The sequence below is a fragment of the Xenopus laevis genome, chromosome 8S (genome assembly GCF_017654675.1).
Source record: "Xenopus laevis strain J_2021 chromosome 8S, Xenopus_laevis_v10.1, whole genome shotgun sequence".
NCBI lineage: Eukaryota > Metazoa > Chordata > Amphibia > Anura > Pipidae > Xenopus > Xenopus laevis.
Genome location: NC_054386.1, coordinates 97,594,939 through 97,618,508, shown reverse-complemented (window position 1 = coordinate 97,618,508; position 23,570 = coordinate 97,594,939). Strand labels below are relative to the sequence as shown.

The following is a 23,570-nucleotide window of genomic DNA, read 5'->3' as shown; positions in this document are numbered from 1 at the left end:
ATTAATAATCAGAATATACAGACTTCACTGGGTCCTGTGTTGTCATGTAATCTAATGTGGATTTTATAGTTTTTGTATTGTTTAATACAAACTTTCTCCAACTCTGCAGAACCAGTGGCTTCAGCAAAATAATCCTCCAAATAGAATCCCAGTTTATCTGTTTAAATCTGGCTCCATGATCTTTGTCCCTGCAGCTGGAAACAGTAAAGGGGATGTAAAGGCAAACTAAACCCTAAAAATGAATGTGGCTTAAAATGTCCTATTTTATATAGTGAACTTATTGCACGAGGCTAAAGTTTGAGCTTGTCAATAGCAGCAATGATCCAGGACTTCAAACTTGTCACAGGGGGTCACCATCTTGGAAAGTGTCTGTGACACTCACATGCTCAGTGGGCTCTGATTGGCTGTTGAGAAGCTAAGCTTAGGGCTCGTCACTAATTATCCAGCAGAAAATGAGCTTCCCTGGCTGTAATATAAGCTGATGCTACAGGTTTGCTGATTATTCAATTCTGATGCTAATTGCACTGGTTTCTGTGCTGCCATGTAGTAATTATGTGTATTAATTACTAATCAGCCTTATATTGTGACATTTCTATTCTATGTGTACTGTATATTGTGAGTGGGTCCCTAAGCTCAGTAAGTGACAGCAGCACAGAGCATGTGAATCAGTGAATCAGCAGAAAAGAAGATGGGGAGCTACTGGGGCATCTTTGGAGACACAGATCTTTACTGCTAAAGGGCTGTGGTTGCCTTGGGCTGGTACAGAAGCACAAAACATCATGTACAACATTTCTACCTACTTCTTTAGTTAGGCTTTATTTCTCCTTTCAGCCTAAAATATTAGGGAACTGCTTGCTTAGTCGTCCCTGTACCATGTGCTTGGGGAGACACCCGCCACTTGTATTTTATAGTTCGGCAACACTCTATATCCAGCGCCCCCTGCCCCAACAGTCCTCAATGCAAAGTGTGGAGCTTCCCTGCTGCAATCCATTTATACTCCTGATATCAGGGTCTTACACCAGTCCCTGTCACTCATCCCCCCCAACCCAAACACTGATCCTTGTGCACTTTATAATTATAGCCTGTGTGTTGGGAATGTGCCCAGCCTTTCCCATCATGCTCTGTCTCAATCCCAGAGGGGGCTCCGATTTCACTCCCGCATTCCATAAACACTGACTCCTGATAAAACTGACCCTAGTCTGTGTTAGTGGGACTTTAGACTGTCAGCTCCACTGGGGCAGGGGCTGATGGGAACAGTGGTGTAAATTGGGGGCAGATTTATCAAGGGTCGAATTTCCAGTTCATGGGAGTTATTTAAAACTCAGATGAACTTGAAATTCGACCAATAGAAATTCATTAAAAAAATTTAATTTGGCAAACTCAGGTGAAAAGGATGGACCTGAAAATTCAAATCGAATTTGAAAAAAAACTCGGATGTCAGGAAGGCTGCAAACAACTCCAAATTGATCCCAGGACGTCTTCCATAGGCTAAAACAGCAATCCAGCAGGTTTAAAGGAGAAACAAACCCGTACTACAAAAAACCCTACCCCCTACCCTGCGTAAAACAACCTCCCTCCTCCCCCACAGCCTAACTTCCCCCCCCCCCCAGGCAAATGCCCCTAATTTTTTACTCACCCCTCCGTGCAGATCTGGACTCGGGAGTTCACGGGCGCCATCTCCTTTTTTCGGTCTTCTTCGGAATCTGAACAGAGTTTTAGCACATGCGACAAAAGTCACGAAAATTTCCTAAAATTTCTTGGAAATTATCGTGACTTTCGGCGCACTCCAACTGCGCATGTGCCAAAATTCCCCCCAGATTCCGAAGAAGACCGAAAAAAGAAGATGGCGCTCGCGAACTCCTGATGCCAGATCTGCACAGAGGGGTAAGTAAAAAAACTAGGGGCATTTGCCCGGGGGGGGCAGGTAGGCTGTGGGGGAGGAGGGAGGTTGGTCTACGCAGGGTAGGTGGGTAGGGTTTTTTCTAGTACGGGTTGTTTCTCCTTTAAGGTGGCGAATAGCGGAATTTGAGTTCGTAAAGGGCCAGTGTATGATAAATCTCGAAAATCTAATTTGAAATTTTTTAAAAAAAACTCGAATCAAATTTTAGCAATTCCCTAGTTGAATTTCACAGTTTTGGCCTTTAAAAAACTTGAAAATTCGAATTCGACATTAGAATTCGAAAATTAGAATTTTCACTTCGACCCTTGATAAACCTACCCCTTAGACTGTAAGCTCTACGGGGTAGGCTCCTCCATCCTTTTGTCTCCTCGACGCTGAGCACTTAATCTGTAGTGTAATTATATTTTATATTTATGTGAATTGTATTGCTAATAATGCCACTTATTGTTACTTATTAATGCAGTGACCCTACTAATTTATAGTTCTGTTGTACAGTGCTTTACCCTCAAGGAGTGCTGTACAAATACAAATATACATACATACTGTACATACATACATACACCTAGGACTGGGCCCCTAAAATATCCACAGTTTGTGAAATTGCTCATTAATTAGGGCCTCATGGGACCCCCTATACCTCCGGGGCAGCCTCAGGGTCTGCTTCCTCTGTAGTTACGCCCCTGGATGGGAATGATAAGGAATTTCAGGGGGGCATGTCGGCACTATATAAATAAAGAATACTCATAATAATGAGTGGCCGGGTCCAGTGGAGTAAGTAGCTATCCTTGCAGACCTGCCTGCTCCTTTCCTCTCCTTTTCTTCCTCTGCTCTCCCTCCTCCTCTTTAGTCTCCTCCTCCTGTGGCTTCCCCCATCTCTGCACAAGGAATGCATTCCCCACCCTATAGCTGCTCCTCTGTGTGTATATGAGACTCTTCACTCCACTTTATCAAGGGCACCATGTTGCAGCCGGGCCCCAGGCTCCTGCCCGTTATACTCCTCATAGTCATCCTCCATTGCTCAGGTCAGTACTGGCTTTTCTCTTTCTCTCTGGTCGGAACCAGTTGAATGAACACAAACAAACAAACCCGCAGCGTTGTGCTCAATGGACTCCTGTGCTGCATGTTGGGGATCTCTTGTGCAGAATGCTTGGGCCCCAGGGGGGTTTCTAGATAAGGGATCTTTCTGTAATGTTGATGCACCGCGCCTCAGGTAGGGGGAACTCCGCCATTTTTGTTTTTTTTACAAATACACTACCGTTCAGCTATTGAAATGTAATACTCTTCACTGCTTAGCCGGCTACAGAAACAGTGTGGAAGACTGCCAAGTCCCACAATGCTTTGCACACTATAATGTTGTTCTACTCAGGTATGGCACAAAACAAGCAAAGCATTGTGGGAAGCGGAGACTTGGCCGGAGCGAGGGTGGCTTGATGCCAATGGTATTAATAGGAGGAAAAAGAGAAATCTAGGAAGGCTGCTAAGGTGGCAACCGTAGATACAGGAGAATGAACCAATGCTGCATTGTTTTAATTAGAGGTGCAGGGGGCCCTTTGGTGGTGAGGGGGCGCCCTAAATATTCATAGGGTTGGCTGCTACCTAGGTTTTTTTTCCAGCTTTTTTTCGAGCTCCTCTAGCGCTAAATGTTATAGACTTGTGCCTACATTGCCTCCTTCTGTGACATTTAGCACCATGACACTTTTCTCAGGGCCAGTTGCCAGACAGTTGCCAGAATTAAAGGAGAACCAAAGCTTAACTAAAGAAGTGGCTAGAAATGTTGTACATGATGTTTTGTGCTTCTGTATCAGCCCAAGGCAACCACAGCCCTTTAGCAGTAAAGATCTGTGTCTCCAAAGATGCCCCAGTAGCTCCCCATCTTCTTTTCTGCTGATTCACTGCACATGCTCTGTGCTGCTGTCACTTACTGAGCTTAGGGACCCACTCACAATATACAGTACACATAGAATAGAAATGTCACAATATAAGGCTGATTAGTCATTAATACACATAATTACTACATGGCAGCACAGAAACCAGTGCAATTAGCATCAGAATTTAATAATCAGCAAACCTGTAGCATCAGCTTATATTACAGGGGAAGCTCATTTTCTGCTGGATAATTAGTGACGAGCCCTAAGCTTAGCTTCTCAACAGCCAATCAGAGCCCACTGAGCATGTGAGTGTCACAGACACTTTCCAAGATGGTGACCCCCTGTGACAAGTTTGAAGTCCTGGATCATTGCTGCTATTGACAAGCTCAAACTTTAGCCTTGTGCAATAAGTTCATTATATAAAACAAAGCATTTCTAGCCATATTCATTCTCAGGGTTTAGTTCTCCTTTAATGTGATTGGTGACCAAGTACATGTGGACTGGCTGAAAACTTGCAACTTAAATTTCCAACAGCAAAGAAAATCCCTAGTACTGCTGACTCTTATTTATGAGTGAGAAACATGTGATGTCCCAGTGTTGGGTCTGGTGTTTCTCAGAATAACGGCACTAAAAATCTATTTCCAGGCTGATTCCAGAGTTCTCATGTGATTCCCATTCTGAGATTAGAGGAGGCTAGTGAAGGATGAATCTGACTGATTTGGCTTCGCCAAAATATGCAAAACAGCGAAAAAAGTGTCAAATGCATTGAAGTCTAGGGGCGACAATTTTTTCATTCATTGGAGTCTGTGGCTTTATGTCTTTTTTGCAACGAAACCTGGTGAAAAATGTAGTTCATCACCAGAGGTGGAAGCGGCTGTTTTGGGCACAGGGTGCAATAAGCCAGGGAAGATGTGCCCCATGTGCTATAGCCCTAATGTCGCACGTAGTCTCAGCTCTGTGTAATACAACTGCCCTATCTCAGTCACTGGCTTTTCTGCTTATTGATTGGATGTCAGGATTGTGTCCCTCGTGTGAGGCCAGGGATACTGAATAAGCACAGAGCAATACATATATTTGTGCCTGAGTCTCTAAATATTTCTCTTTAAGTTTGTGTAACGCTAATTTGGTTACTGTCCCTTTAAATAATAGCTTCCTTGGCAATTCAGGGGCCCTGAGTCCCTTTTGCAAGTCGAAAAGTACTGGGAACTAGGAATCACAGCGCAGTGCCTCCACCTAGGGAGCACTGAGGAACTTACCTCAGAGGAATCCCCTAGGAAATAATAAACACACACACTTTGCAGATAACAATATTTAACTTTATATAAACTGTAAAGTAGTAACTAATACACAAGTCACGCCTGTATGGGAATATAAGGGACACTACCTAAATCCCTATTAGGTTTTAACTATCTGTTCAAACACAGTCCCACTTGTCTGGAAGGGTTAAAAAGCACACAGTTCCAAATGCAATGTCCCTTTCCCCAGAGCTCTTATTCCCTTGGTAGCGCTACCTTTCCACAGAGTACCTTTTCCCTTGGAAAATAGCAGCTTCCCACGTAGCAGGCAAAATTACACAAGGCCTGTCTTTCTGTGGCAAATCCTCTCTTCAAGGGATTTACTCAGCGCTTTCTCTCAGAGGCAGATCACATTGGAATCACAAATAACTCTTCTCCAGAATCACTCTCACCAATGGCACTTTCCTCCTCTGAAGCTTTAGCAGCGTGGCAGGGTCAGACAGCCTCTTTCTGCACTCCTACACACCTCACAGATCCAGCAGGGCCTACACACACAGCTTCACAGTCGGGCACACCCTCTCCTCCCAGGATGCACTGCGGTCTCCAGCCAATCAGGTCGCTCTCCAGCCTGTTACTGGGCTGAATGATGTCACAGACAGAAAAGCAGGGGAAGGATTTCTCTTCTCCCCTACATTTGTGTGTGTTGTGGCACTGGCCGGCTGGAAACATGGTTCCATCTCGTATCGTATCGTATGCTTTCCCTGATTCAAAATGTGTGTAATTACCAACCTCATATTTACTTACTCCCTGCTCCTCTCTGTCAGTTACTGCACATTTTGTTTTTGTTAATTCTTCTCACTCAAAGCTTTCAGGCCTTTCCAATGCTACACCCCATCCTGTGCCATTCATTTCCTCTCTTTACTGCTCCTAATAAATATCCCATGCTGCACCTCTCCTGTGCCATTCATTTCCTCTCCTTATGTCACTGCTTCCTAATAAATATCCCATGCTGCACCTCTCCTGTGCCTGTTTCCTAATAAATATCCCATGCTGCACCTCTCCTGTGCCATTAATTTCCTCTTCTTATGTCACTGCTCCTAATAAATATCCCATGCTGCACCTCTCCTGTGCCATTCATTTCCTCTCCTTATGTCACTGCTTCCTAATAAATATCCCATGCTGCACCTCTCCTGTGCCATTCATTTCCTCTCCTTATGTCACTGCTTCCTAATAAATATCCCATGCTGCACCTCTCCTGTGCCATTCATTTCCTCTCCTTATGTCACTGCTTCCTAATAAATATCCCATGCTGCACCTCTCCTGTGACATTCATTTCATCTCCTTATGTCACTGCTCCTAATAAATATCCCATGCTGCACCTCTCCTTATGTCACTGCTTCCTAATAAATATCCCATGCTGCACCTCTCCTGTGCCATTAATTTCCTCTTCTTATGTATCTGCTTCCTAATAAATATCCCATGCTGCACCTCTCCTGTGCCATTCATTTCCTCTCCTTATGTCTCTGCTTCCTAATAAATATCCCATGCTGCACCTCTCCTTATGTCAGTGCTTCCTAATAAATATCCCATGCTGCACCTCTCCTGTGCCATTAATTTCCTCTTCTTATGTCACTGCTCCTAATAAATATCCCATGCTGCACCTCTCCTGTGCCATTCATTTCCTCTCCTTATGTCACTGCTTCCTAATAAATATCCCATGCTGCACCTCTCCTGTGCCATTCATTTCCTCTCCTTATGTCACTGCTTCCTAATAAATATCCCATGCTGCACCTCTCCTGTGCCATTCATTTCCTCTCCTTATGTCACTGCTCCTAATAAATATCCCATGCTGTACAGCTCCTGTGCCATTAATATCATCTCCTTATGTCACTATTTCCTAATAAATATCCCATGCTGCACCTCTCCTGTGCCATTCATTTCCTCTCCTTATGTTACTGCTTCCTAATAAATATCCCATGCTGCGCCTCTCCTTATGTCACTGCTTCCTAATAAATATCCCATGCTGCACCTCTCCTGTGCCATTAATTTCCTCTTCTTATGTCACTGCTCCTAATAAATATCCCATGCTGCACCTCTCCTGTGCCATTCATTTCCTCTCCTTATGTCACTGCTTCCTAATAAATATCCCATGCTGCACCTCTCCTGTGCCATTAATTTCCTCTTCTTATGTCACTGCTCCTAATAAATATCTCATGCTGCACCTCTCCTGTGCCATTCATTTCCTCTCCTTATGTCACTGCTTCCTAATAAATATCCCATGCTGCACCTCTCCTGTGCCATTCATTTCTTCTTTTTTATGTCACTGCTCCTAATAAATATCCCATGCTGTACAGCTCCTGTACCATTAATATCATCTTCTTATGTCACTGCTTCCTAATAAATATCCCATGCTGCACCTCTCATATGCCATTCATTTCCTCTCCTTATGTCACTGCTTCCTAATAAATATCCCATGTTGCACCTCTCCTGCACCATTCATTTCCTTACCATTTCTCAGTGCTTCACGAATTCCTATTCTGCACCATTTATGTGGGATTTCTTTCCTCCCCTTATATCGTGTTTCCCTATCAATTATCTCGTGTTGCACCTGTCCTGTTCCATTCATTGCTCTCCTTGTGTTCACCATGTAATACTTTCATTTGAAAAATACAAAAGTAAAGTAGAAATACATTGTCTAGTGTCCATTTCATTTGCTTTCCCGGCAGTAATCAATAGGAGACGATGTGAAAAAAAAGTTTATTGCTATTTCAAGTTCCTTATATATAAAAAAAATTCTCTTACAGCCAAAGAAGACGGCCCCATCCACGTGAGTGGCAACTTGAATCAATATATCTTCTTGTCCAATTATCTGAGCTTGGAAGCTCCCGCACAGCAAGTCACTTGGTATTTTAACAACAATGGGACGAAATCCAGACTGGCGGAATACAAGAATCAGCAATTTGAGATCATTAATAATCAATTTACCGACCGACTGGAAGAGTCAAACGATGGGACAACGTTAAAGATCAGTGACCTGACCCAGGAGGACAGTGGAATCTTCTCCGCCATCATTACTCTCGAGGATGAAGAGACAGAAGAGATTGCTTTCAATCTCACTGTTAGTGGTAGGTATCCGTAGACACTTGCTAATTACTAAGAAACTGAGCTACAGTTATATTCACATTCTTTCTAGTCCTACGATATGTACTTTTTGGATGGGATAGTCATCCAGCTCATAAGAATGACCTAGGCTGATTGCTCTTCGAAATAAAATTCTACAACATGGCTCAATTAACAGTAAGATTGAGGGAAGAGCAGGGTTTTCCCAGGCTGTGGGGCTTTCCCTGGAGCAGTGGCAGGAAGGCTTGGCCTAAGGAATAGATAAGAGTAGAATTGAGAAGACTGTCTACTGCCTTCCTAGATACACCTGAAAACCTGGTTTGAAGGTCGGGTGGTATTAGGGATCAAAACCAATTTGCTGTCCTAGATATTCTTATAATTATTGCTGAATGACTGATCCATTATCAATTAATGAGGTAAGTAGACCCCAAACAAAGGCTGGCTATCCAAGGGGGGTTTGAAAATTCCATAAAAGTCCACCTACCAATGGTCTAGAGTACATGGCATGTCATTGCCCACCCATATGTTTAGTTACAAATATTCAGAGAATGCTGTTTAATTCCAATATGGAGTAATGAAGAAATTCTTTACCCTTCCAAGGCAGGTTTGAGAGGGCTTCAGAGGAGCATAGGAGCATGAAGTCAACTTATAAATGTTTTTTTTTTTTTTTAACCGCAACTGCTGTATAAGTTAATATCCCTGTACAGAATGGCAACTGTTGCTTTGAGATAGGTCAGGGTAGAAGGTTGATCATGAACTTAAAGGATAAGTAAACCTTTAAAATAAGTGAATGTAAAATTGATGAGGGGGCTATTCGAAGCACTTTTGTAATTTACATTCATTATTTATTTATTTTTTCATTCCAAGATATTAAGGGATACATGTACTGTTAATATGAATGAATTTTGTTACAACAGCGCCACCTGCTGGTCAGTTTCCCACCAGTCTGACCAGCAAGTAGTCAAGGAAGTTGTCAGGAGAGAGAAAGAGGCTGCTCTGATGTTCTTTTGTTTAGGAAAGATTTGAGAGAGGTTTCTTATTATTTTCCTAAAATAATACATTGGTGGCCAGGGGATTAAAAAAAAAAAACACACAAACTGGTGTTCAGTAGAATTGAACTCATGGCTTCAGTACTTCTACTTCGCCTCCTTTCGTGACTTCGGGTCTTTTCACCGCTTCAGGACTTCAATTTCAGCTGTTTTCGTGACTTCGGGTCTTTGCGCCGCTTCAGGACTTCGGCTTCGGCTGTTTTCGTGACTTCGGGTCTTTTCGGCGCTTCGGGACTTCGGCTTTTTCCGTGACTTCGGGCGCATCGGCTTCAGCTTTTCGGCACTTCCGCATTCGGCAACGCAAGAGGCAAGACGTATGGCTCGGGCGCTCGTAAGGGGGGCCCGGATCTTCAAAAAATTCAGCGCTGCCGGGGCCCCCTTCATGCCCGGGCCCGGTACGCTTGTCCCCCCTATCCCCCCCTGATGGCGGCCCTGGATATAAATATGTAGTCGCAGCAATGTCTCATTGATTTTCATGCCAAAACACAGACTGCCGATAAAATTCCATCTCCAAGGGAAATGTTTAGTGAGGTTTCTGGACATTTGGAGCCTGGGAAATGAGCAGTTACCTCCAGGTGTCATGGAGTTGCTCATAAAAAATAAACATTTACATGATAAATACACACAGATAGAAAATGTTATTCTTATTAAAATAGATTTAATTACATATACGGGTATCACTTATTGTGGGATTTCCTTCTCTGTATTTTATATTTATGGATAGGAGTCAAAACAAAACCCCGCAGTGGTCAGAACTAGGTTCACTGTCTATGAAGGAAGGAGACATCAGTTTAGAGCAAATATATTTGGACTATTTGAAGTTGATTTCCCTGCCCCAAGGGTTATTGATTAAAGTGATACACGCGAGGCGACTAATCTCCCTGAACTGCCTCGTCTGCCAGCGGGATGGGTGCAAATCACATGCATTAAACTAGTATTGGGAAGGTCTCTTCCCTTCTGCATAGCAATGACAGAATGATGCCCCCCATGGGATCAGATTAGGTCCAGCCATAGAACAGATTGAGACTTTTCCTGTTATTTATACCATAAACATTGACTATATTTCCTTCAACTCATCCTGTGGGTTGGCCATCATTTTATTTACATCCTAGATAACAATGGCAATTGCATAAAATGGAGTAAGTCAGCACTGGGAAGTCTCTTTGGATACCACCATTAGTATGTGTGCCCTGGATATATACTTACTGATGATTTTGTCTGTGTCCAGCCTTGTTTACATCATTTAAAAGAATCCTCCTATAGTGGAACAAGGTGTAAAAGTGAGACAGAGGCGGGTGTAACTGCAACTGGCAACTCTGTTGAGCAGTCATTTAGTCAGATTTTTATTCCATACGTGATGTGACCTTCTGTTATATATCCTTGTTGTTGAAAGTGCCTTGAAAATGCTAGCCTAGTGTATAACAATGGGAACAGGAGTCTATTTATGAGCAGTGTTAACCCAAGGCCATAAGGAGAGGACATGGGGTACAGGAGCACTAACCTTGGCCCTCAGGAAGAGGAGACAGTGTATTTATTGATTGGGATGCAAAAATAATTGTTAAAGATGGCCCCTCTAACCTAGTAGGCTTCTTCTCTCCCTCTAAACCCAGCCCCTCCAACACCCATTCCCATTAGAAGAAAAGAGGTTCCATATTGGGAAGGGGTTTGTTACAGTGAGAAGATGTGGAATTGTCTCCCTGAATCAGTGGTACAGGCTGATACATTAGATAGGTATAAGAAGGGGTTGGATGGTGTTTAGCAAGTGAGGGAATACAGGGATATGGGAGATAGCTCATAGTACAAGTTCATCCAGGGACTGGTCCCATTGCATTTTGGAGTCAGGAAGGAATTTTTTCCCCCTCTGAGGCAAATTGGAGAGGCTTCAGATGGTTTTTTTTTAGCCTTCCTCTATATCAGCTGGCAGTTAGGAAGGTTAAAATAGAGTCAATAGGTTGAACTTGATGGTTGTATGTCTTTTTTCAACCTAACTTACTATAGTAGGCTCCTTCTTTCCCTCTAAACCCAGTGGAGACACTACTCCATGTAGGCATCACCACAAAGCCCTACCAGCTCAACCTAAACAAAGTTGCTTAAAGCTTACTATCATAATTTCCACCCAACTGCCATCCTATTCCCACAAATTATGGCCATTTCTGGCGAAGGCCTTTGGACCACCCAGGGGAAATCATTGACTCCCTCTGCCCCAAAAAGGAAAGATGCACACGAAAGCCCTACATACCTGCAGATAGATCTTACATAAAATACAGTTCCCATAGGCAAACCTAAACCATCAAACTGTCATAGACCTAACTGCACTAATATCATGGTAGCGTTGCTATGGAGTAGGCCTTATCTCACTGGTAAGCCTGGTGATACAGTGGCTAATGTATCTGTTAAGCCACTAAATGATTGATTATTTTTGTTGAGTATTTTGTTGGTCAAACCCAATAGCAGTTGTGGTAAGGGAATAACGTTGACCAATGGATACATGAAGAACCTGTAGTTCTAATGCCAAATACTCTCTTCCTGTTTCCATAGTCCCTCAAGAAAAAGAAGGTACCGGTATCCCGGTGATTGGGGATCTAAACCACTCTGTCTACCTGACAAACTATCTGACACTTTCAGCTTCCATTTTGGAAGTCACTTGGTTCATGGTTACCAATGGCAACAAAGTGAAACTGGCAGAATTTAAGAATAACAATCTTGATGTCTCCAACGCTCAGTATGACGGACGCTTGGAAGCTTCTAATGGGGGAGCAACTTTGAGGATTAAGAAACTGAAGCTGGAGGATAGTGGACTCTTCACTGCCACCATGACGCTTACTAACGAGGAGATAACTGACCTCTCATTCAATGTTACTGTGTCTGGTATGTATATAAATATATATCTATGTTAGGAATGGAGCATGGTGGACCCATGGGCATTAATATTAGCATGCAATTCCATAGGCATTAGAGGGAGCTCCTGTGGGATGCAAGGCAGAGCAATAGTCCTGTATTTATTGCCTGTTAAATTCAGAGTTTCCTTGTGCAGGAAAGAGTTGGACTCATCAATGGCACAACCAACATAAGACAGAATTTTCTACTCTTTGAGGCTAAGCACAGGCGTTCTGTGTATCTCACACTATAGATGCAATTTGGCACCTAATAGTAAACATAGAGATTGCACCAGCAAATGAATGAATCAGACTAACCCATGTCAGTTCATGTAATCAATCATTAGGTAGAAGTCGACACAAAGCATAGTATAACGAAAAAGCCAATTGGACACAACAAAGAGTCATTTTGTGCGTTGAGGATTAAGGCCCAGTCTGGTCTGTGGGGTATTTAGGGGTGGGTTAACTTTCTGTTGCGGGAATGCACAGGAATTTTCCTGATTCAGGTTACTCAGAGGGTGTAGAAACCAGGTCAATAAAACAACATAGGCCCCAGACCTTGTCAATTTTTGTTGGTGATCCTTTAAAGGATAAGTAAATCTTTAAAATAAGTGAATGTAAAATTGATGAGAGTGCTATTCTAAGTACTTTTGTAATGTACATTCATTATTTATTCTTTTTTAATTACAAGATATTAAGGGATACATGTACTGTTAATATGAGTGAATTTTTTACAACAGCGCCACCTGCTGGTCAGTTTCCCACCAGTCTGACCACCAAGTAGTCAAGGAAGTTGTCAGGAGAGAGAAAGAGGCTGCTCTGATGTTCTTCTGCTTAGGAAAAAAATTAGAAACCTTTCTCAAATCTTTCCTAAACAGCCTCTTTCTCTCTCCTGACAACTTCCTTGACTACTTGCTGGTCAGACTGGTGGGAAACTGACCAGCAGGTGGCGCTGTTGTAACAAAATTCATTCATATTAACAGCACATGTATCCCTTAATATCTTGGAATAAAAACAAAACAAATAATGAATGTAAATGACAAAAGTGCTGAGAATAGCACTCTCATCAATTTTACATTCACTTATTTTAAAGGTTTACTTATCCTTTAATTTGTAAGTAAGTTTAAAGAGAGGTGTTGCATTGTTAATAGGGTTGCCACCCGGCCGGTGAGACTCCTGCCAATGCCGGGGCCATATTACAAATTTACACGCAATGTAGCCGCCGGTAAATTTGTAATACCCCTTATAAAAGCCCTTGGCCTGCCCCCATTCCACTCAAAACTTACCTTTTCTCCTCCTTCTGGCCATTGCGTGGCATAGCCCGCCCCTTTTGTTCCCGCCCCCACCACCGGCCGGTGGAAATTTTATGAAAAGTTCGCAACCTTAATTGTTAACCAGTTGTATCCAAGCTCTGATGGTGGGGAGTTACCCATCCAGTGCATTGCTACTGTTCTTTCTGCATTAGAGCAGAGACAGACGAGAAGATTCGGGGAGATTTAGTCGCCCGCAACAAATTGCCCCTTCCTCGGGTGACTAATCGCCCCGAACTACATCCCCGCCGGCTAGAATCGAAATTACTGGCGGGATGGCACTCAGAGCACTTCGTATACCGAAGTCAGCCAAAGTTTCCTGGTGAGGCAACTTCGGACGACTTCGGAAAACAAAGCGCTCCGAGTGCCATCCCGATGACACAAGTCTGGGATTTTTAGCTGGGATTGCCTCTTCTACGACCCCCAAAAGGCAAATAGTTGGTGTTATCAACCTCGGGAAGATTTGTCATTCTAATAAGTCCTGTCCATCCTTTATTTAGACACTCAATTTGGTTGCTATGGTAAGTTTAAGGTCCTTTCACAGGGCGTGATCTTTGAGGCTTTATCAGATGGGTCCAGAGCAACCAACAAGAGATTGTCACAAGCCTATTCTATGTATGTAGTTTTGGCCTGTACTGAACCCTGGCCTGTCTTCCAAAACTGTACACCCACCTAACCCTAATTCCTCTAGTGGTGATGTCACAAAGGGGTGCAGGTCCATTAATGCCATTAAGAGTGGACATCTAATAGGAAAGAATTACCGGCACTCAAGGTATATGAGGTGTGGACATGCCACCTACTTCAACCAGCCACTTTGGTGTCTCAAACCCACCCAACTCAAGATTAAACCCATGAGTATTTAGACACATCCACACATCACTTATAAACACTGAGTAGACCAGCCTATATAGGACAAACAACGGTACATTCTTAAAGGGGAACTATCACAAAAATGAAAATGTAATATAAGCTTCCTTGTACTGAAATAAGAAACTTTGTAAATACAATCAATTAAATATTCTGTATCATTTCTGAAATAATCAAGTTCATCTTCACTATCCCTCTCTCAGCATCTGTTTCTCTTCATTCTCTCTTCATGCAGCAGTTGGGTGTCAGATATTCATTGACAGTTAGATCCAATATATCTTATAGGGGGGCTCCTTTCCTAGCAGATGTATTAGAGCTCACTCAGATAACTGATTCCAGTAAAAACAAAATCTAACAAAATAACTGTCTTTTGCACAAATCCTGCATGTAGAGAGACATGATGTCTGGTGATTTTAATCGAGTGAGCTCTAAAACGTTTTCTAGGGCGAGCCCCCATATAAAATATATTGGATCTAACTGTCAATGAATATTTGACACCCAACTGCTGCATGAAGAGAGAATGAAGAGAAACAGATGAATAGTGAAGATAAACTTGATTATTTCAGAAACGATACAGAATATTTAATTGATTATATTTACAAAGTTTCTTATTTCAGTATGATGAAGCTTATATTAATTTTCAATATCACAATAGTCGCCCGAAACCCTATACAAATCGTCGCTTTGTTTTCTGCACATTCAGGAGACATGGCTGGAATCTGGCAGGAGCAGGCAAGGAAATGATTGGTTCCTGCAAGGTGAAAAGTAAGCAGCAAAGCTCTTGTCTAATTATCTGACCTTAAGGGGCCGATTCACTAAGCTCGAGTGAAGGATTCGAATGAAAAATACTTCGAATTTCGAAGTATTTTTTGGGTACTTCGACCATCGAATGGGCTACTTCGACCTTCGACTACGACCTTCGACTTCGATTCGAACGAAAAATCGTTCGACTATTCGCCCATTCGATAGTCGAAGTACTTTCCCTTTAAAAAAAACTTCGACCCCCTACTTCGGCAGATAAAAGCTACCGAAGTCAATGTTAGCCTATGGGGAAGGTCCCCATAGGCTTGCTAAACTTTTTTTGATCGAAGGATTTTCCTTCGATCGTTGGATTAAAATCCTTCGATCGATCGAACGAACGTTTAGCGCTAAATCCTTCGACTTCGATATTCGAAGTCGAAGGATTTCAATTCGAGGGTCGAATTTCGAAGTATTTTTTACTTCGAAATTCGACCCTTAGTGAATCTGCCCCTAAGTGTCAATAGGCATGTTAAGGTGGCCATACACGGGCCGATAAAAGCTGGTGACAGACCGCGACGGCAGCTTATTGGCCCGTGTATGGGGCCCCCCGATGGGCTTCCCCTGATCGAGACAAAAAATCCCGTCGGATCGCGGCCGCATCTATTCGTTGATGCGGTCCCGCGATCCGACCGCCCGTTAGGCATCCTTAGGATCCAATTGTTGGGCCCTAGGGCCCACGATCAATCAGCCCGATATTGCCCACCTCAAGGGTGGCATATCGGAGGGAGATCCGCTCGTTTGGCGACATTGCCAAACGAGCGGATCTCTCCATGTATGGCCACCTTTAAGCTCTCTGCATCCCTCCCCCCATGACTAAAAACTCATCTACACTGGTGCTTATACCTCTACCCTCTGGCTGCCTTGATGATTCTGGGTTCTTCATTGTCTTGTACCAACGATTGGCCAGAATGGTGATGGTGGTAACTGTTTCAGGAGAAAGAATGCTGCTGACATGGTATTTTTCATGATCTGCAGATCTAAATACGACCTGTGCCACCATTCCACCAACCTCCTCCTTGACAATAAGTTCATACTTTCTCCATGTTGAAGGACAAGAGGCATGGGAAGATGGCTGGGTTCACAAGCAACTGTCTTAGCTGACCTCCATTGTAGGTTCCACCTTTCCATCCTCTGTATAGATCACAGATTGGTTTAATCAGGGGTTTGTGTTCTTGTTGCAGACACACAAGAGGCACCTAAGGAGGTCGCTGGCCTTCGAAACAGGTTAGTGGAATTGTCACAGAAACGAAAGATGTTGGTTCCAGTAGAGAGTGTGACTTGGTACTTCACAAGTAATGGGCAAAAATTCCAACTGGGCGTGTACAGGAATGGAAAATTCATGATCACTAACAAGGAGTTTAGCAAGCGTCTCAGCACAAGAGTGAACGGCACAAGGTTAAAGATCGATAACCTTCGGGTGAAGGACAGCGGCATCTACACCGGCCACATTGAGTTTGTGGATAAAGAGTCAAAAGAGATTGTATTTAACCTCACTGTTTATGGTAAGTGTTTACATATAAGTGCTCACAAGAAATGCTCACATAGACTTGCAATGTAACTTTTTTTTTTTTTTGCAGGGGACCCCAATGAAGTCACTTAATTAGCTTTGTATCCAAAATTTTGTTTTAGAACCAAATGTGAACCTATAATTGTTATTTTTTACTCTAGGAACTACCTTCACGTTATTGAAATGCGTCATGGGGACCCAGTCTAAGTAGCATGGGGAGCCATTTTTTTTTCTTGGGTCTATACCTCTGGCGTTGTAGGCCTTTAACAACTGTGTCCAAGGTTGCGTATTCTTGATATGACTACAGAGGGCAATGAGAAACTACCTTCACATGTTTTAGAATCAAATGTGAACCTATGATTTTTTTACTCTAGGAACTACCTTCACATTATTGAAATGCATCATGGGGACCCAGTCTAAGTAGTATGGGGAGCCATTTTTGTTCTTGGGTCCATACATAGGTAGAACCTCTAATGTTGTAGGCCTTTAACAACAGTGTCCAAGGTTGCATTCTGTTGATATGAGTGCAGAGGGCAATGAGGGTTCAGTTTCGGTTTGGAAAAGCTATCAGTAGAGAGCTTACCAAATATAGTTATATTTAATGTCCTATATTACGGTATGTTATGGTCTCTTTGAGAAGGCGAAGCCTCTAGAGATCTCCATTAATCTCCTCCAATGAATGGCATGAAATCATGTACAACTAGTCTCAAGTACTTTTTTAATACCCCCCATTAGAATATTATTGTCTATTGTTACATTGTATTGCGTCTATAACCACAGGTGCCCAAAATTACCCAGAAGACAGCTCGGCATTGTCCATGTTTTTTACAGGGCTGTTTTGTTTCTGATTACAGAGCCTCTTCCAACTCCAAATATAACCAGCACATTGAGGTCAACTGGCGAGGGGTGTAATTTTACCCTCAGATGTCACATCCCAGGAGACCAGTCTGGGCTGAGCTATTTCTGGAAAACCCGCCATGTGTCGAGTTTCTACCAGCACTATAAAAATGGCAGCACCATCAATGTCGCACTGCGATCTTCCCTATTCGAAAATAAGTTTCAGTGCAACGTCCAGAATGCGGCTGAAATCAAGGTGGCTTCGGTCTCTTCCAAGGACATCTGCTCCAAAAGACCCTTCAAGTCCAAACTAAGTGGTAAGTAATGTGCGAAACGAGTGTGCTACTTGTGCGTTGATGTTTTTTTTATGGCTGAGAACCCAAAACTTTTTGTATCTGGAGCAAACAACCCTATTTGCAAATTCCTAAAATAGTCCATCTTTGTAGCACGCCCATCTTAACAAAATCACCCCCTCCCCCGCCGCACCAAATAACTAGATCATCATCAAGCTTTTCATTATGCACATGGGTCAAGGAAGTGAAATCCTTTCAACTTTTTCCACAGTTTGGAGCATATTTGGGAGTAAAAAAGGTAGGTACTATGATATGTATTCACATGATCATTACGCCCCCAATTCTGGGTCTTCAGTTCCCAAGCCAGTCTCCACATTTTGTCTTCCCTCCACTGCTCACATTATGGTGATGGATTTTGACACTGGTTGGTCCCAGACAGGTGCTATAAGATCAGGTCCAGGCTTTAACTTGTGATTTGTCCATATCTAAACTCTTCTTTGATTAAAGGATAAGTAAACCTTTAAAACAGGTCTAAGCACTTTTGTCATTTACATATATTATTTATTTGTTTTTCATTCCAAGATATTAAGGGATACACGTACTGTTAATATGGATGAATTTTGTTACAACAGCGCCACCTGCTGGTCAGTTTCCCACCAGTCTGACCACCAAGTAGTCAAGGAAGTTGTCAGGAGAAAGAAAGAGGCTGCTCTGATGTTCTTCTGCTTAGGAAAATAAATTAGAAATCTCTCTCAAATCTTTCCTAAGCAGAAGAAGATCAGAGCAGCCTCTTTCTTTCTCCTGACAACTTCCTTGACTACTTGGTGGTCAGACTGGTGGGAAACTGACCAGCAGGTGGCGCTGTTGTAACAAAATTCATTCATATTAACAGCACATGTATCCCTTAATATCTTGGAATGAAAACAAAATAAATAATGAATGTAAATTACAAAAGTGCTTAGAATAGCCCCCTCATCAGTTTTACATTCACTTATTTTAAAGGTTTACTTTAGTGAAAGGCAGAACACCTATCCTCATGGAAGCTGACATTTTGATTGTGACAAAGTGAGTGTAATACCAACCAGTGCACCATAATGCCCTGATTTCCCATTACCTGTGCTGCATGGACTGAAGGGGCGGCTCCTCTCCGACAGACACATCCATTTACCTCCGTGTGTCTCTCCTTCCGTCTCTCACCCATTTGGCTTGATTGTTATACCTCAGATATAGTATTAGTCTGGTATAGTGTTTGCATTCTCTCATTGCATTTTTCACTTACCATTTGTCTGTCTGAAATGCCAATGCAATGCCACATGCCCTTCTTAAAGGGGTAGTTGATTTAAAACAGGGGTGGGGGAAATGAATAGGTGTTAATCTAAAATTATTCCATTTTATGTATTTTTGGCAATAGGAAAACCATAGCTTGTGGCATCGCTCACTTATGGTGGTGAACTTTGGTACTGCAAGTTACAGTGATAAACTATCAATAAGATCTCGGTGATCTCAGTACAGCCTGCAGCCTTGTGCCTTTATATGGTCACAGAACAACCCCTCAGTGACTTCTAATATCCTTATCATTTACAGTAGGGGGTACATTATCCCTTATAATACATGAGTGATACTCAGAGTTCCCTGTATAACTCAGCCTGCAGCCTTGTGTCTTTATATGGTCACAGAACAACCCCTCAGTGACTTCTAATATCCTTATAATTTACAGTAGGGGGTACATTATCTCTTATAATACATGAGTGATACTCAGAGTTCCCTGTATAACTCAGCCTGCAGCCTTGTGCCTTTATATGGTCACAGAACAACCCCTCAGTGACTTCTAATATCCTTATCATTTACAGTAGGGGGTACATTATCCCTTATAATACACGAGTGATACTCAGAGTTCCCTGTATAACTCAGCCTGCAGCCTTGTGCCTTTATATGGTCACAGAACCCCTTAGTGACTTCTAATATCCTTATCATTTACAGTAGGGGGTACATTATCCCTTATAATACATGAGTGATACTCAGAGTTCTCTGTATAACTCAGCCTGCAGCCTTGTGCCTTTATATGGTCACAGAACAACCCCTCAGTGACTTCTAATATCCTTATCATTTACAGTAGGGGGTACATTATCCCTTATAATACATGAGTGATACTCAGAGTTCCCTGTATAACTCAGCCTGCAGCCTTGTGTCTTTATATGGTCACAGAACAACCCATCAGTGACTTCTAATATTAATTAGGAAAGTTCTTCTTGAGATTGAAATGAATATTTATAAATAATTATTGTCCCCTATATAAAAGGCAAGGAATGAGGCCAATGAGTGAGAAGGGTGAGATAGAAATAGTGAATATAAGGAGAGAGGAGACTGTCGCTGTAAGCAGAGTAATGTTTAATAACAAATGTTTAATCAGACTGTTATATTGTGTTTTGCACTGACTACAGATTACTACTGGACCAAATACGTGAAAATTTTATTGCCCATATTCGGCATATCGGTACTCGTATTGGCTCTCCTTAAAAGAAAGAAAATCAAGGAACTGTTGTGCGGAGCAGGTAACGTCTTTATTTTACTTTCATCTCCCCCTAAAGAAGAAATCTTTTATTAAGCTTATAATGAATAATTTCAATTCCAGTAGAGCATGGCCAGGCTATTCCTCTTTAAATATGTTACTTACAGTACAGCATGCCTGTCTTATAGGTATGGGATTCCTCATCCAGAAACCAGTTATCCAGAAAGCTCCGAATTATGGAATGGCTGTCTCCCATAGACTCCATTTTATCCAAATAATCCAAATTTTTCAAAATGATTTCCTTTTTCTGTGTAATAATAAAACAGTAACTTGTACTTGATCCCAACTAAGATATAATTAATCCTTATTGAAGGCAAAACCAGCCTAATGGGTTTATTTAAACTTGACATGATTTTCTAGTAGACTATGGGGGTTATTTACTAAACTCCAAATGCAAATATTCCGAAAAATTTTTGATTTTTTTTTTTAATAAAATCGGACTTTTAAAAAATCACAAATTTTTCGGAATTTATTAAACCCAGACGATGGAAAAGTTTGAATCTGAAAATTCAGCATCTCAGACCTGTTGAGGTTGCAAATGAGTCAATGGGAGAAGTCCCAATGATTTTTTTGATGTGCACTGGGTTTTGTGCAATACCCCATAGTTTTCGGGTGAAAATTCCTAAAAAATCATGAAAATCGGATGAAAAAATCGTGAAAATTTGATTTTTTTTTTTTACCGTAAAACAAATTTTTGGGAAAATGTAATAATAAAAAAGCATAAAAAAACCAGAGCGGATTTGATCAGAAAATATTGAGATAAATTCGGATAAATAACCCCGTAATGTATAAAAAGCCAAATTACAGACATATTTGTTATCCATAAAACCACAGATCCCGAGCATTCTGGATAACAGGTCCCATACCCTTGACTTACAGTTACAGTACAGAATGCGCCCTTGTTATTTCCTGTTTTTTTCATGCTTCCATCTCTACTGTTCTTATGGCTTGACCAACCATTATTGAGAAACATTTGACTTTTGGGAGATACTTTCCTAAAACCAACCAAGGGATCAGGGAGGTGCTTGTTTAGAACCTTACAAATGTCTATCTTGCCATTATAGCGGACTCTTCTCATACTCAAGGATACGCAGCTCCTGAAGGACAAATGACTGATGTTCAAATGATGAATCCGAACATCCCAAATCAGGTAAAGAAACCTCCCTATATCGTTCCTCTGTCTGCCCCTGCGTCTCTATTTCTCTCTCCAGAGATGAATAAATGATTGATGAAAGGGTCTTTAGCCCACAGCATTTACTAAAACTGGAGCAAAGACTTATTATCACTGTCCTCTTCATTTAGCTCTTCGTCATTTTTTTTTTGCTCATTTGTCCTTGAATTGTTCCACCATAAAAAACTATTTGACTGTTGACATTGCTGTCGGTTTAATGTATGATACTTGTACAGTAGATTGTGTAGGTGATTATTTACCCTTAGCTGCACTGTTATAACATTTTGTTTTTGTTCCCTTTTTTAGGGTATGCCTGGGTATCCTCCTGGACCACCAGGAGCTCCTGGATATCCCCCACCTGCTGGCTATGCTCTTGCTGGTTATCCTTCTCCAGCTGGTTATCCTCTTGGTGTATATCCTTATCCCGGAGCTTATCCTCCTGCTGGAGGTCCTGTTGTGGAATATCCTCCTGCTGGCACCCCTCCTGTGGGTTATCCACCTCCTGGAGTCCCCACTGAGGGATTTCCACCTGCCGGAGCCCCTGCTGTGGGATTTCCACCTGCTGGTGCCCCCCCTGAGGGATTTCCCCCAGCCGGAGCTCCTCCTATGGGATATGCTCCTGCAGGAGCCCCTCCTGCTGGATCCCCTCCCACAGGATATCCTCCTGCAGGATATCCTCCTCCTTAAGGATATCCCCCTCCCACAGGCTATCCCCTTGCTTGATACCCTCCAGCATCAAACCCTCAGCCTGTTCCTGGTGCAGAAAACACCCCTGCTATGGGCAAGGACTCAGAACCCAAGGCCTAAACGGTAAAAGTGTTGCGGACTTATGGTGTTTTATTAATAGAAGCACCATATATATATGCCAATATTTGTAATTTGACATCAACCTATAAGGAAAGTGGCACCTAGAAGGGATTCCATGGCATTACTGGTATCAGTACCAAGAGAAGATTGATTATCTAGGTGAGAGGGTCTAGGTTTTGTTTGGCCTTTATTAGCCCTGATACCAGAAATGCCCTGTCCCCACCTCTGGATATTGCAACGGTCAATTAAATTAAACCAATCTCTTCAATACAATACAAAGTGTGTTATATCATCATCAGCTCATGTGAGCACTGGCCCAAGCTCAAGATTTATTACAAATTTAAATCAAGTTTAAGCAAATACGACTGAGATCTGAGTTTTCTGAGTTCAAATTTTTGAAACTTACCGACAGGGAAAAAAAAACACTGAAAATTCAAATGACCAAATTCAGCAACTAAAGCCTGGATGATGTCTTTTTTTTATAGGAAATAATTCTTTAAACTGTTTGGTTTGCAGAAATGGTTCAAGCCAGACAACGTCAATAACGTCATGTACATGATGGTGTCCATTGGTAAAGGATGAATTATGTTACAGTCATAAGAACAAGGAAGATATAGAAACATCGATATAGGAACTATTTGTTATGGACATTGACGTGGATAGAACCAGTTCAAGAAGAAAGGGAAAAATAGGAGACGTTTGTCTTTGCATTAGATCCACCTGCCCACACTACCAGAAAGGAAACCTCTGGACTGTTTCAGTGCATTCGTCTTTTTCTAACACAAGTTTTGGTCTTGTATGAATGATTTTTTTTTCTGGTTAATACCACATACCTATCTACCTCATATTGTGGGCAAAACAAAGGAAACAGTCTGACTTTTCAGTAGTTGGAGACAATCTCTGATGGTTGGTTCATCTGTTTTAGTTTTTTTGTTGGACATAAGATGACTTAGGATTTGGGTATGCATGAACATCAGTCTTGCATCTACCGGATAGTATCGTTTTTAGTTTTCGTTTTTTTTTTCGTTTATAAAATGGAACAAACGCCATATGGTTAGCACTGATTAGACAGGGACTACGGCAGGAGTACAAACTGTAGACCTCAATTGTATGACTTCAACCCAACACTCACAATCCTCCTGGAATGAAACCTTGTTCAGGTAGTGCTGCATTTTTTTCTAACCTGGGCGTATGAATAATTACGATTGTTTGTTGGTAACTATCCGACACTTTTTTTTATTATTGGTGGAGCTAGAATTTCTTGGCTTAATTGTTGTCAGGCTCTCAAGAAGATAGTGTGTGTGAGTTCTTATAATGGAATCCATACTAAAACCTTTTATATTTGGGAGATCCACAGGAA

The 23,570-nt window shown here is 42.0% G+C and overlaps 1 protein-coding gene across 2 annotated transcripts; it reads left to right on the top strand.

Annotated features, from left to right (window-relative positions):
* The first annotated feature begins 2,744 nt into the window (after positions 1 to 2,744).
* Positions 2,745 to 22,623, top strand: LOC108700360. Of its 2 annotated transcripts, XM_018233488.2 has the most exons (9): positions 2,745 to 2,922; positions 7,808 to 8,128; positions 11,711 to 12,040; positions 16,208 to 16,528; positions 17,388 to 17,687; positions 17,935 to 17,961; positions 20,105 to 20,215; positions 21,297 to 21,382; positions 21,710 to 22,623. In XM_018233488.2, exons 1-9 carry the CDS (start codon positions 2,859 to 2,861, stop codon positions 22,088 to 22,090), a joined length of 1,941 nt encoding a protein of 646 aa, XP_018088977.1. In that variant the 5' UTR covers positions 2,745 to 2,858; the 3' UTR covers positions 22,091 to 22,623. The 2 variants fall into 2 exon arrangements, with proteins under 2 accessions (XP_018088977.1, XP_018088978.1); XM_018233489.2 differs by lacking the exon at positions 17,935 to 17,961 and having other exon boundaries at positions 2,746 to 2,922.
* Positions 22,624 to 23,570: the final 947 nt, after the last annotated feature.